The sequence below is a fragment of the Talaromyces amestolkiae genome, assembly GCF_001896365.1.
Source record: "Talaromyces amestolkiae strain CIB chromosome Unknown scaffold9.1, whole genome shotgun sequence".
In the NCBI taxonomy this organism is placed as follows: Eukaryota; Fungi; Ascomycota; class Eurotiomycetes; order Eurotiales; family Trichocomaceae; genus Talaromyces; species Talaromyces amestolkiae.
Window position 1 is genome coordinate 392,089 of NW_024468045.1, and position 12,615 is coordinate 404,703.

The 12,615-nt window shown below is 47.7% G+C and overlaps 4 protein-coding genes across 4 annotated transcripts; 3 read left to right on the forward strand and 1 right to left on the reverse strand.

The window, feature by feature from the left end:
* Nucleotides 1-1,667: 1,667 nt before the first annotated feature.
* On the forward strand, nucleotides 1,668-5,615 carry BHQ10_005174 (uncharacterized protein; the record flags this gene model as incomplete). The annotated part of the gene is made up of 4 exons (XM_040877621.1): nucleotides 1,668-1,683; nucleotides 1,800-2,153; nucleotides 2,206-2,360; nucleotides 2,415-5,615. The coding sequence occupies 4 exons, from the start codon at nucleotides 1,668-1,670 to the stop codon at nucleotides 5,613-5,615; spliced, it is 3,726 nt and encodes a 1,241-aa protein (XP_040733678.1).
* Nucleotides 5,616-7,460: 1,845 nt separating this feature from the next.
* On the forward strand, nucleotides 7,461-8,923 carry BHQ10_005175 (uncharacterized protein; the record flags this gene model as incomplete). Its single annotated transcript, XM_040877622.1, has 3 exons — nucleotides 7,461-7,675; nucleotides 7,740-7,770; nucleotides 7,826-8,923. The coding sequence occupies 3 exons, from the start codon at nucleotides 7,461-7,463 to the stop codon at nucleotides 8,921-8,923; spliced, it is 1,344 nt and encodes a 447-aa protein (XP_040733679.1).
* A 479-nt stretch (nucleotides 8,924-9,402) lies between these two features.
* BHQ10_005176 (uncharacterized protein) lies at nucleotides 9,403-10,111 on the reverse strand (the record flags this gene model as incomplete). Its single annotated transcript, XM_040877623.1, has 3 exons — nucleotides 9,403-9,574; nucleotides 9,647-9,878; nucleotides 9,943-10,111. 3 exons carry the CDS (start codon nucleotides 10,109-10,111, stop codon nucleotides 9,403-9,405), a joined length of 573 nt encoding a protein of 190 aa, XP_040733680.1.
* Nucleotides 10,112-10,710: 599 nt separating this feature from the next.
* Nucleotides 10,711-12,044, forward strand: BHQ10_005177 (uncharacterized protein; the record flags this gene model as incomplete). Its single annotated transcript, XM_040877624.1, has 2 exons — nucleotides 10,711-11,384; nucleotides 11,435-12,044. The coding sequence occupies 2 exons, from the start codon at nucleotides 10,711-10,713 to the stop codon at nucleotides 12,042-12,044; spliced, it is 1,284 nt and encodes a 427-aa protein (XP_040733681.1).
* Nucleotides 12,045-12,615: the final 571 nt, after the last annotated feature.

The following is a 12,615-nucleotide window of genomic DNA, read 5'->3' on the forward strand; positions in this document are numbered from 1 at the left end:
TGAATGTATGACAGGGGCAGCATGGACTAGCCCTAAATTTCAACCCTGACGACCCTTACAACCCCTTTACGAGAAGAATACCTACTGTAGCGTAGCCCCATTGACGCATTGGGCACAATGTGTATTTTACATTACTATTGTTACTTGTAAATGTACTGTATCCACCAGCCCCACGACATTAGCAGAGCAAACGGCTAAAATTACCACAACCATTGTAAATCTCGTGTAACGAATCAAACGGGGGCTTGTTGTCACTATTCATTTGTGGCGTCTGTGGCTTTGAAAGGGACAAATTAGTTGCGAGCGATTATTCGCAAGGTAGAGCTTGTGCCACGTCTCGAAATTTGTTTTCGGTTTTACCACGGCTAAAGTCATTGTTGGCTTTACCCATTTCAAAACGATACGTGTTTATAAATGTCGGGGAAATTCCACATGAGGCTTTGCAAGCTTCACGATGCCACATTGGTTCAAGACTCAGGATCAGGCAATTGTACGCGTCAGCGTTAGCGCTACACTGCAAGCCCACAAATTGCTCGAATAGTGTCGTTTGACGTTATGGAGACACACTGTGTGGATATCCGTTCTGGGTAAAGTCAGCAATCGACTTCCTCTTGACCTGGTTTGTATTTAAGCTACATCGGTACCCATAATTATCTTCTTCCTAGTTTTTAGTGCACGGTTTCGGTGGAGCGTGTAGCATTTGTCCTTCGAGTACCGTAGCACGGTTGCAAAAGCAATCTGTTCTCCCTTTCCTGATCCCCTCCGGTGACCGCCGGAAGAGTGTGGCTCAATACTAAATAGTCGGGAAGCTTTAGGAGTTTGCAAAAAGGAGTAGAATTCCGAGAAAAGGGTCACCTGGTTCAGCGAATACGCGCTCGTGAGAAAGTCAAGTGAAAGACCACCTTGGCCGCTGGCGCCAAACGGAACAAGTGAGACATGCGACAATAAATCAGGCTTGGAACATACATAGTGTTGTAGCATTTAGTATTTACTACGTGTATTCTTCTTTTTCGTGTTTGGCCACTGCAGATTGAGTTTGGGCGCAGTCGTTGCTACTGAGTACTGTCGAATAATATGAGCAGAGAGAGCTTACGCGGTGTACAGCAGAGCGTATGGTGTGCTTTCTTAGGGTAGACGTACTAGCCTACCGTGGATCGCTGGGGGCGACGTCATCCGCTCGCTCCCGCTGCTGCCAGACCAGATCACTTTTTTGACTAGTTGCAACTACCGCATATGTTCTTTCCTGCCCATCCTATCCTCCTGGTGGACTGCACTCTCGTTCGTTTGATCGAGAGCGAACAATACACACCAAATCGCCAGCTGCCGTACTCGAAAATCGCAAAGCATTCGTTCATTTCGCTCTTCAGTCGGTCTGTGGTGGTGGACGCGTCGATCACTCAGCACGGAGGTGGGATAATTATATCTAAGACATTACTTCGATCGAGTATCTTGGGCTTCAACGGACCCCCTAAATCCTCACACGCCCATCGTTTCTTGTTTCCTTTCTTTCCTTTGACGACTCAAATCCATTCGTTCTTTCAACAATTATCGGCTCTTTTTCTTTATTACATCGTCCGTCATCTTCGGATCTGAACTGTGATATTTGTTCGGTGGCAATTCGATCTACAGGCAGCCTGCTCAAAGGCTAGCCCACGACTGTTTTCAGCATGGTTCGCTCGCGTGGTAAGTCGAACCTACTCTTCCCAGGCAATAATCGACAAATCCATGTGCTTTTACACGTTTTCTTCCCCTTCCCGTAACCGTTTGCTGATCATGGGTATCCCTTGCGTGATTTACAGTGCTATCGTTCATAACGGCCTTCGGCTCGAAGGGCGACTCGAACACAAAACCCCGAGAGGCAGAGTCCTTCTCAAACTCGGATTCAAGCAGTCGATCGAAACTCAACAAATCACATACCACCCCTCCCACTGAATCCCCTCCGAATGGCTTCAACACCGCGAAAACATGGACGGCTCCGGATCGTTCAAGTCTTGCGCGCCCAGCGTCGATGGTGTTTACGTATCAACCTCCGCGGACAGAAATTGCACAAGACACATTACCGGAGTTGCTACCCATATTCACTTTTATGAACAGCCACTCAAACAAGATGTACCAGGAAGGGTACTTTCTCAAGCTGAACGATTTGGACACTCGTATGTTTCTCGTGACTGTTGATCTCGGAATGTGTGCTGACTATACCTATAGAGGGCCGTCCCTGTGCAGATCGAAGATGGGTTGAATGTTTTGCAGTGCTTACGGGAACCGTGCTGTCGATCTGGGATGCTGCTGCGCTGGACGCAGCAGGAAATCAGGATATTACACCTACTTTCATTAATCTAACGGATGCCTCAATCAAAATGGTGCGTTCTAGGTGTTGTAGACTCACGTTGTGGACATAGCTGATTGATGTATAGCTTGAGACGCTTCCAACATACGACAAAAATGCCAAACCATTGCAGAATATCTTGAGTGTTTCAACAGCCGGCAGAAATCGCTACCTGTTTCACTTCAACTCATTTAATTCGCTTACTCAATGGACTGCCGGTATTCGACTTGCTCTTTTCGAGCAAACATCCCTACTCGAGGCCTATACAGGCTCCATCATCGCCGGCAAAGGCAGACAGTTGAACAACATTCGAATGATCATGGAGCGCTCCCGCTACAAGTACGAAGACTGGGCACGTGTCAGATTTGGTGCTGGCACACCATGGCGCCGTTGCTGGTTTGTGATAACACCACCAAGTGAAAAAGACATTCAGAGGTTGAATAAGTCTGGAAAAAAGCGGTCTGCATACGATCGTACCACGCCAATCGTCACCGGAACCATCACGTTTTACGACACGAAGAAGACAAAGAAGGCACAACCAATTGCAACCATCACTGATGCATATGCAGCCTTTGCCATATATCCTCAGTCAACGGCGCTAATTGACCAGTCGACGTTGGTCAAAATAGAGGGCAACATCACTTTCCATTCGCCAGCGCAGTCCAGTTCAGAAGGATTCATTTTCATCATGCCAGAGCTTCACCCAGCCGTATCCGGTCTCGAAATCATGTTACGGTTTCTTTTCCCTGTGTTCGACACATTTGGTCTATATGGACGACCGACTCGACTTATTGCAGATACGAATAATGTGAAGAGTTTGATGTTCGCTTTCCCTAAACAACAACCATATGGCTACCTGGATGTGCTTGATGTGGTAAATTTGATTAACAAATCCGGGAGTCAAGGTTGGTCCGAAAAGGAGTGGAGGAGGCAACTTAGGGAAGCAACCGGGCAGCGCATATCAACTGCCAACAGTCCCGCGAGTAGCATCAGCGGTGGTCGGCCGCGTCAACGAGGAAGCATCCTTGGTCGCCATGGAAAGACTCGATTCAGAGAACCGACTTCTCCTCTGTCTCCCGGCTTCAATCAATCTGCGGAGGCTATTATCGAAACGCCCACATCTACTACTGTATCCCCAGCGGAGTCCGGGCCATCGTATGGACATTATCGAGCAGTATCGGACACAAGCGCTTTCCTTCCCATGGGTTCTACTGGCAGATCGTCATTCACTCCTTCGCGTCTGTCTATTCAAGATACACCACCTGAGCCTCCCATGCACATCGTTGATCCGGCTGCTGCGAATCGCCCACCAACTCGCCAGTCCGATGGAAGTGGCTCTGATGGTGATGCACAGCTACATGCTATCCCTCCAGCGGAGAACCTTGCTCAAGAATTTCGACCCAATGTTTCTCCAGAACCCGTGGCTGTTCCACCAGCCTTTTCACATCAACCCGGTGCAGTTCCCTTTAGCCGGCCCCAAGCTTCGAGCGAATTGCGACGGGCCAATAGTCGCATGTCTAGTTCAACTCTAGCCCAACTGGCCGAAGTGGGTAAACTACGTGGTGTGACAACAAATACTGTCTCGAACATCCAGGAGAGTCCCTATTCAGATGAGCGTTACGATAGTGATTCGCCAGTTCATATGGGTGAACGTTCTTCATATGGTGCAAACGTGTATACTATTCAAGAACAAGCGCCGGCTGTGCCAATTCATGCAACGACAAGTAATAGCCACGTTCAGCAATTGCCGCAGCGGGCTGCCCAGGAAACGCCAAACCTACACATTGACACCTTGCAGTCTGTTAAGCGCAAACCGCTTCCTTCTCAGCCTGTCATTTCTTCTGACATAGACTCCGCTCAGGAACCAGCATCTGCGTTAACCGACCCCAGCTTCAGAGATTTACAACATACAGTTGACGAGGCCGCTTTGAGTAGGGTATTGCCGATGCAGCCATCATTTGCACGTGAGAGGACTATGGCTCAACTACCTCAACTCTCTCGGGTTGATACTGGAAGTGTGTATGATGATGATAGCTCAACGACTCCTGACTACGCAAGTCGCAAGTCGACAGATACGAAGCGCTCAGAAGTCTCAATTCCTCGTCCCCGAATGGGCGTCTTGAAAACGGTGGGAGGTTCCAGCACGGACAAGCAGGAAGTCACTATTGGAGATGCACACTACTTCGCCAATCAGGAGGCACCCAAGGAAAACCCTGATATCCCGTCGATCGACTTCGGACCAACCATGGCGCACAACCTGCACACACGACGTCCTAGTATGTCTGACGTGCTGAACAACTTCGGATCTGGTTCCCCGTCACCAACTCGTCGTGATGGCCAAGAGCATGGTCATGCCCGTAAACCATCACGATCTCCTGCTGGTGAAGAGAAGCGCAGGAGCGTTGTTTGGCAGCCTGGTCTAGCTAATTATCGCCCAGAATCCCCTGCGAATCGCACTGTCACGCCTGAGCAATTTGTCCATCATCGGTCCACCTCTAATTCTCATCCTCTAGATTTCTCTGTTGGTAGCCCAGCTGCTAGACCAAGATCAGGAGACTGGACACTTGGCGCATCCCAACCGGTTTACGGCCGAGAGTTGCCCCCTCGACCACACTCCCGAGGCTCGACTATGCTTTTGAATCAGAACGAGATGCCCATACGACCACACTCGCGGAATTCGACAATGATTCTGAATCAGAATGAAATGCCTGTCCGGCCTCATTCTCGAAACTCGACGATGCTGTTGAACCAAAATGAGATGCCGCCTCGTCCGAATTCTCGTGGATCGAATGCAATCCTGAACCAAAGCGATATTTCGTCGCATTTGTCAGCTAGAGAACAAGAACACGTCGCTCGCATGACCGGGTCATCATTCTTCAACCTGTCAAATAGTAACGCGAAGCCCGCCGTTAGCCCCGGTGGTCTCATTGGAGCCATTGACGCTCGCGAACGCGAAAGAAGATACATGAAGGAGGGCCTCAGTAATCAAATGGTTCAGCAGGCAATTGCACAGCGTCAACAACAACAGATGTACGAAACACAAATGCAGTACCCGCAAGCACAACAGATGCAGCATCCACAAGTTGGCAGTATCTACAACATGCCCGGTGCAAGCTACACGTGGGATGCTCTGAATCAGAGTACATACAATCAGCCGCAGATGACTCCCCGTCCGGCTACTAGTTCGGATTGGCATGCCTGGAATGGCCATGTAGGATCTCAAACACCACCACCTGCACCGCAACATTCGAATCATTACTTTCATCAGCAGCAGTATCAGAACTACTGATTGCGCTATTGATTCTCACTATCCGTCGATTTTTTCTTAACCATCAGATTTTTCGTTCACAAAATACACGAACCCTTCTCCTTTCTTTTATTCGAAGGTCTGATTATTTCGTACATACCCCTGTTACAGACCATTTCATTTCGGCATCGCACAAGCTTAACTTACATATCCCATCGTCTTCTATGTTGTTTACATCCATTCCTTACCAGATCGCCATCATCTATCACTCATTCATCTGCATAGACTGGAGTTGGAAAGAGAGGCAGACACTGTACTTGATATAGTTTCCGGCGCATCTTCATTGTTTTCTCTTCGTGTTTGGAGTACCTCATTCTGTCTCAAAATTGAAAGAACGTACATGTTTCTTGGTCTGATTTTTAAGCTCCTGTCGGTATGTAACAACGCAGCCATGATTTTGACATAGGCTTTTTTTCCAACGATCTCAAACTGCCCATATCTAGCCACAAGGCCAATGATGGTTTGGGAGGCTTCCCGTTAGCAAGGAAAAACCTATTGCTCACCACATGCGTATATGTGTCATGTGTCATATGTCGGCAAAAGTAATCGAGTTTAGAAGTGTTTAATTCGGTACTGGAAGAATTCTGATACTCTCAAGGAGGCTAGAGACTGTCGTCCCTGTTATTCTGACCGCCCATACTTGACAGTCGGTAAATCCACAAACAACTAGAAGGTTGATTTCTAAATTGTTGACACAGATATCCTAAATAAATCAAATATATTGCTGGGGGCCTCCGGGATATAACTGCAATCTTTTGACCAAAAATGCATTTAATTCGCAAGATCGAAACTACTACGGTAAGCAAGCAATTTCGGCACTGTTGAGACGATGCAGCCAACGATATGCTACGGCTGCTGCTGTGCTACATATACACTCTAGTCGGAAAATAGCAATACGCAGTACGTCCATGCATACGCAGTTGGTTTGATTTAGGTTACTTAATTAAGCATCGATCTGATTAGAAATCCACGTCGAATGTTCACGAGTCATGGGCTTTACAGCAATACACAAAACGTGACATTTTCAGATCACCCGGAACAGGCATTGTTTTTGATTGTCAATTATGATAAGTAATCAGTTTAAGCCAATATCCCTAGAACTGTAGTAGTACAGTTAACTAACAAGAACATATCAGACTGACTAAGCGCTCCCCCAGGATAAATCGGCACAGCGCGTGGAGCCCGCCGCAAACCTTTTCCCAACGCCAACTCGACTGGTCTGAGATCCACCTATCACACGCGCTTCCAACCAACGACGTAGCACTCAATTCGACTGAAAGTGTAGCGTGGTTCGCTAAGAGCCGATATCCGCTCCATTAGGACCACTTCAAGCCACCCAAAGGGGAAGGTACTGGTCATGAAGCTGTCAGCTTACTGGTGGTGCCATACTGCCACTGCACGGACGCTATTCCAGGCTCCGGATCTACTACGGAGTAAGATGGGTTTGAAAGAAAATCTTAGCTACACTAGGTGCCCTGGATGGGTCCTATTCGATGACTTATTTCTTGCGGAGAACCTTTTCTCCGTTCGTTTTGAAATATCAAGCTTTGTCACAATCTGTGCCCTCAAGAAAGTGAGCGAACACGCCGCAGCGCAACTACAAATCGATCCTAACTGTGAAAATTCGTCGCAGCCAACTACATCATTCGGACTTGTTTCCGAGCCTCGGCCCCTGTCACTAATACTCGATATCCAAGACTTTTTTGGTTGCCCAGAACATACAAGACCCCGCATATATCAGAATCTCTTGCGACAAGAACATCTTCTCGGTACAAGCATCTCGAGAGAAAGATCAAGCGTTAGACTAGCGTCTTGATCGACCTGGAAATGGCACCATATGACACGCCAGAGTCGATTGAGAAGGCCATCGTGACGTCAAATGATTCTGTAACCGGTAGCGAAAGTACTGCTCCCAAAGCTGAAGAGCCAGTTGCTCCACAAGCGAATAATACAGGGTATAATAATGCAGAGCATGAGTTTGATACGGGCTTCGCGGCCTGGCTGCAGGTGCTTGGGTCTTTCTTTTTGTTTTTCAATTCATGGTATGCCTATGCTTGATTCTATCCTACCACATATGAGCGGACAAAGCTGACTTGTCATGATTAGGGGCCTGATCAATACATGGGGTGCATTTCAGGTGACTTTCCCTCACTTCGAATGATCTACTTGAACAGCCAACTAACATACGCCAGACTTACTATGAAGAACAAATCCTAGCGCATGAGTCGGCGTCAACGATATCCTGGATAGGTTCCATTGAGTCTTTCCTTCTCATGTTCATCGGGGTCGTTGCAGGCCCTCTGTTCGACGCCGGCTATCTCCACGTCATTCTGCCATTCGGCAGTTTCATGGTCATCTTTGGCTATATGATGACTAGTCTCGCCACCGAATACTATCAAGTCATGCTGGCACAGGGTATTTGCGTTGGTATCGGCACTGGCTTCTTATTCGTCCCCGCGGTGGCCCTTTTACCGCAATACTTCCGAAAGAAACGAGCTCTAGCAAACGGGCTTGCAGCTTCAGGTAGCAGTTTTGGCGGTGTGATCTATCCGATTATGTTCGATCAGCTCCAGAAACAAGTTGGCTTCGCCTGGGCAACTCGTGCCATCGCTTTTGTGTCTTTGGCGACATGTACCTTTTCATGTCTCGTTCTACGTGCACGTTTTCTTCCAACAGAACGACGATCTTTGATCCAGCTCTCTGCTTTTAAAGAAGTTTCGTATACGCTATTTTGTCTCGCACTGTTCATGGGTTTTTTGGGCTTCTACAACTTCCTTATCTACGTCCAGCCATGGGCAATTCAGACCGGAGTCGTAAACGCCAATCTAGGCTTCTATCTAGTCTCGATCCTGAACGCTGCCTCGATCTTTGGCCGTATCACACCAAATCTGATTGCCGATTATACTGGCCCACTCAATATTTTCTTACCGGCTGCTAGCATTACGGCCCTGATGGCCTTTTGCTGGATTGCCGTCCACTCGGCTGCGGGGATCATTATCTTGACTCTTCTTTATGGGTTTTTCTCCGGAGGATTCGTATCCTTACCTCCTGTCGTCATGATGACCATCACGAAGGACTTCCGAGATCTCGGAACTCGACTGGGCATGTGTTTTGGGCTTTGTTCCATTGCTGTCTTGGTGGGCACACCGATTGGTGGCGCGATTCTATCTGCTGGGAATTCTTACCTTGGCGTACAACTGTTTTGTGGACTTTGTCTTGCAGCTTGCGCGGTGGTGATCCTGATTATTCGTTTCATTCGTGTTGGATGGAATTTGACGGTTCGGACTTGAACCAGTTTTTCAGGTGATCATCAGCCTAGGCAGGATGATGATCACATAGCATACGTTGGCGGCGCTTTGTTATTCTTTTCGGACTCTTTTCGATGTATTCTCGTTCGACTTGCATGGCACGTTTACGGTGCATATATTGTATATATTCATACGCTCTGGGCTATAGACAGCAAGAGCCCATACATTGCATGAAGCATCTGGGTGGCTGGATCGCAGGTTTCGGGTCATTGGCTTCATTTGTGCGAGCCAAAAGTATAGAGATATTAGGAATCTACGCTTTGGATTCATGTATCTTCCTAAGTAGGCGTTTACACGTCTTTCAATTCTTACATAAACGTTCTTCTTCTTCAAGTTCCACATAAAAAGCCTCCAACACCATTAAATGTATGTACAATATGACCATGAACTTCATAAATCAGTCATCCCCATGCGCCTGCTAAACGAGTCTATGTATGCAACGTTTTGCGGAAATATGCTCATCAATAAACGTCCTCCGGATTCACCAAAAAGTTCTCCCCGTCTTCCCGGACATGTAAAAGATCCTTATCTCGACTGCAGGGTTTGCGCATATCAAATGCATCTTCGCCTTGATCGGACATTCCGGTTGGATCGTCTTGGTAGTAACTGACAACGCGCCGGAAGACAGAGTATCTGAAAACACATACAACAATCCATTAGTCTCACGAACCCTGACCGTAAATTCTTTTGGAAGAAGGAACGTACCCCATGCCCTTGTACATATCGACCGCTACCCGATTTGTTGCTCGAACATACAAATCGACAAACCACGCATCATTGATATCGGACGAATGCTCCAAACTCTCCGTCAACCGCCGCGCATATCCAAGTCTTCGCCATGCAGGCGCAACAGTCAGAACTGTAATGTGACCGTGCCAGGGTGTGTAATGTTCCGAATTGCGCATTGCGGCGGGCTGTTCTTCTAGTTTCCCCATGACTATAGCAAGGCAATTAGCTTTGCGCATTTCGTAGGTGGAAAAGGAGGGGAGGGCTCTGCTTACTGTATCCCACGATGCCGGCATCTCGATCCTGAACCACACTAAATAGCGAAGGCCAGCGCATGAGATAGTTTAGGTAAAAGCCTAGGTCATAATTTTCCGTCAGAGCGTCGAGATTGGTCAAGTTCAATGAGAACATGTCCATCGGCGTCATGCGCCGGATATAACTCATTTTGCGTTTGCTCAGATGATCGTTTCTGTTATAGTGAGAATTCGGAATGAGTGGACGTATGCAGACAAACGTTGTAGATTAATATGAGTATGCCAGTAATGCGTTTATCCTCCGTATTGTTCAATAATTTTGGGTATTGTTTGAATATGGATATAATTGTAGTAAAGCGGGGGTAATCGGCGGCTGACCGCCTTGGAATGGTGAGACCGAGCGCCTCCTCATCATACCGTCAATAAACACTCCAAACCACTGCCGCTCTTCGACATTTGGAGCTGACGTGAGGAAGCAATCCGACATATATTGACATCTCATACAGATCGCGGAATCATACAAATAGGCCATACGTGCCACTTTATGAAACCTTCTTCAAGACATTGCATTGTGACAGTCCGTCTCCCATACAGATGGCTCTAAATTGACTCGTTTTCCCTCCTCTTCGAATTCATCTCGCCCCTATCATTCGCTGTCGATCCGGTCTTGGGCTTCAGGCCCACCTGTCTCGAGCGAAAGGCATGCAAACCGCTACGTAACCGTGCTACTCAAACCCGATAATTACACTCATTCGTTGCTTGACTATCCGTACACAGTCGACCGCTAAAATGTCGGCACCATCTTCGCCTGTCTCGCCGAGACATCGTCGGCACCCGTCCAGTCTTGATATGACACCAACAATAAACGATGCGCATGATAATGGATATTTCTACCTACAAAGCCCTCAGTCTCCGGGCGCGCTTTCCGCGGACGGACAGCATCAGCGACACTCTATATCGTCTATCGGTGATCGACGTATGTCTGCAGAATATATGGGCGCAGTCGAACCCGGCGGAGGTCTTGGAAATTTAGCAGACGAGCTGGCTGATGCATGGGGTGATGGGGAGGGATACGACGACGCTTCCGGGATAGAGGTCAATGATCAAGTGAACAACATACACCATGATGACGAACATTCGTCCGGGGAACAGACACCTCGCGAACAGACGTCGCCTACTCATGCGAATAGTTTACAGCCTCCGAGGAATAGGCAAAAGACAATACAGAATCGACATCGACGCACGGAATCTCAATACGACGGTTCAGATTATGGTAACGATTCGGACTTTGAGGAAGGGAGCGAGTTCTCTCCTAACTTGGAAAGGAGACTAGCGGGAATTGAGAGTTTGGCTAGACGGGGTATAGAAGAAAATGGCAGTTCAAACGATCAGATTATACAACGATTTGTAGAAGGTCTCAGAGATCTAGGTGCACAGAGCGGGATTGAAAATGGAGCCGCGAGGTATGTTTAAGAGTTTTGAGAGTGAAGATATGGTGCTAACACCCATTCAGATTGATAACCGCTCATACATCCATCACGTCACATCTCACGCACCAAACCCGAGCGTTGCAAACATTAATACATCCCCTCCTCTTCTCCCACTTCCCTCTGATATCCACCGAGTCCATGGACGACCTCATACCCTTGATCGACGAAGGCCTTCTCCCGAATCTGCCTCTTCCCTTTCCCACCCAACAGACGACACACCCCAATACCACTGCTCTCAGACCACAATCCGCCTCGTCCGTACGGTCAACACAAAGCCAAACAACAGCAGCATCCATGGACCCGCTCATCTCGCTCCAAACTCTCCTAGGTCAAACGTCAGACCTAACCCTCACCCTCCGCACACTAAGCGACACGCTCCACGAATCCCGCCAACTTACATCCACAGCATCCCGCCGCCTGCGATCAGCACGCGAACTGGTCGCAGAAATTAAACGCGAAGACGAGGACCGCGAGGAAGGGCATCGCTGGATAGAAAGCGGGCAATGGGATCGAAAACTCAAGGAGCGCGAAGCGGGGCGGGTCTGCGGCGAAGTTGTCAGTGGCTTTGAGGCGGTTTGCGGTGAATGGAGGAGAAAGTTATTCGGGGCCACGGCTACGGAGGCAGCTGCTTGATTTGAATGAATATCACGCAGAGACAGACTCTTGTCCGCATATAGATCGCGATACCATGAACGATGCTTTATTTGATGATCCTTCTTTCCATCTTGTTCAATTTGCATTACCACGACGGATATACGTTGTTTTTTGTCGTCTGTTTACAACCATACATCATACACATAGATATCCCCTGTTTGATCACAACTTGTTTTCTTTTTACAATGATTCAAAAGCAGTACCATGTCCACTCATTCTAGACGTATCGATGTATATTGACGTATAGATGTATATTGAGAACGATGTACATTACTACTCTTTCCAACTCTCCTTCATCGTCGACAACCTTCTCATAATCAATCTAGTCTCATCCACAGAACATGATAAGGGGCAAGGGAAAGTAAGTGATATGCAAAGGGGTAGATGGGTAATCTCTAGAAGAAAGATCACGACGAAATAGAGATATCAAGGTTCCTTTCCGAAACCATCCTCATATTTCAATAGCGAAAGATTTAGGGAAGGAAGATTGTGGAATGGATGCTACTATGGACATGGTCACATAAAACATAAGTCAAAAAAGAAAGCAAAC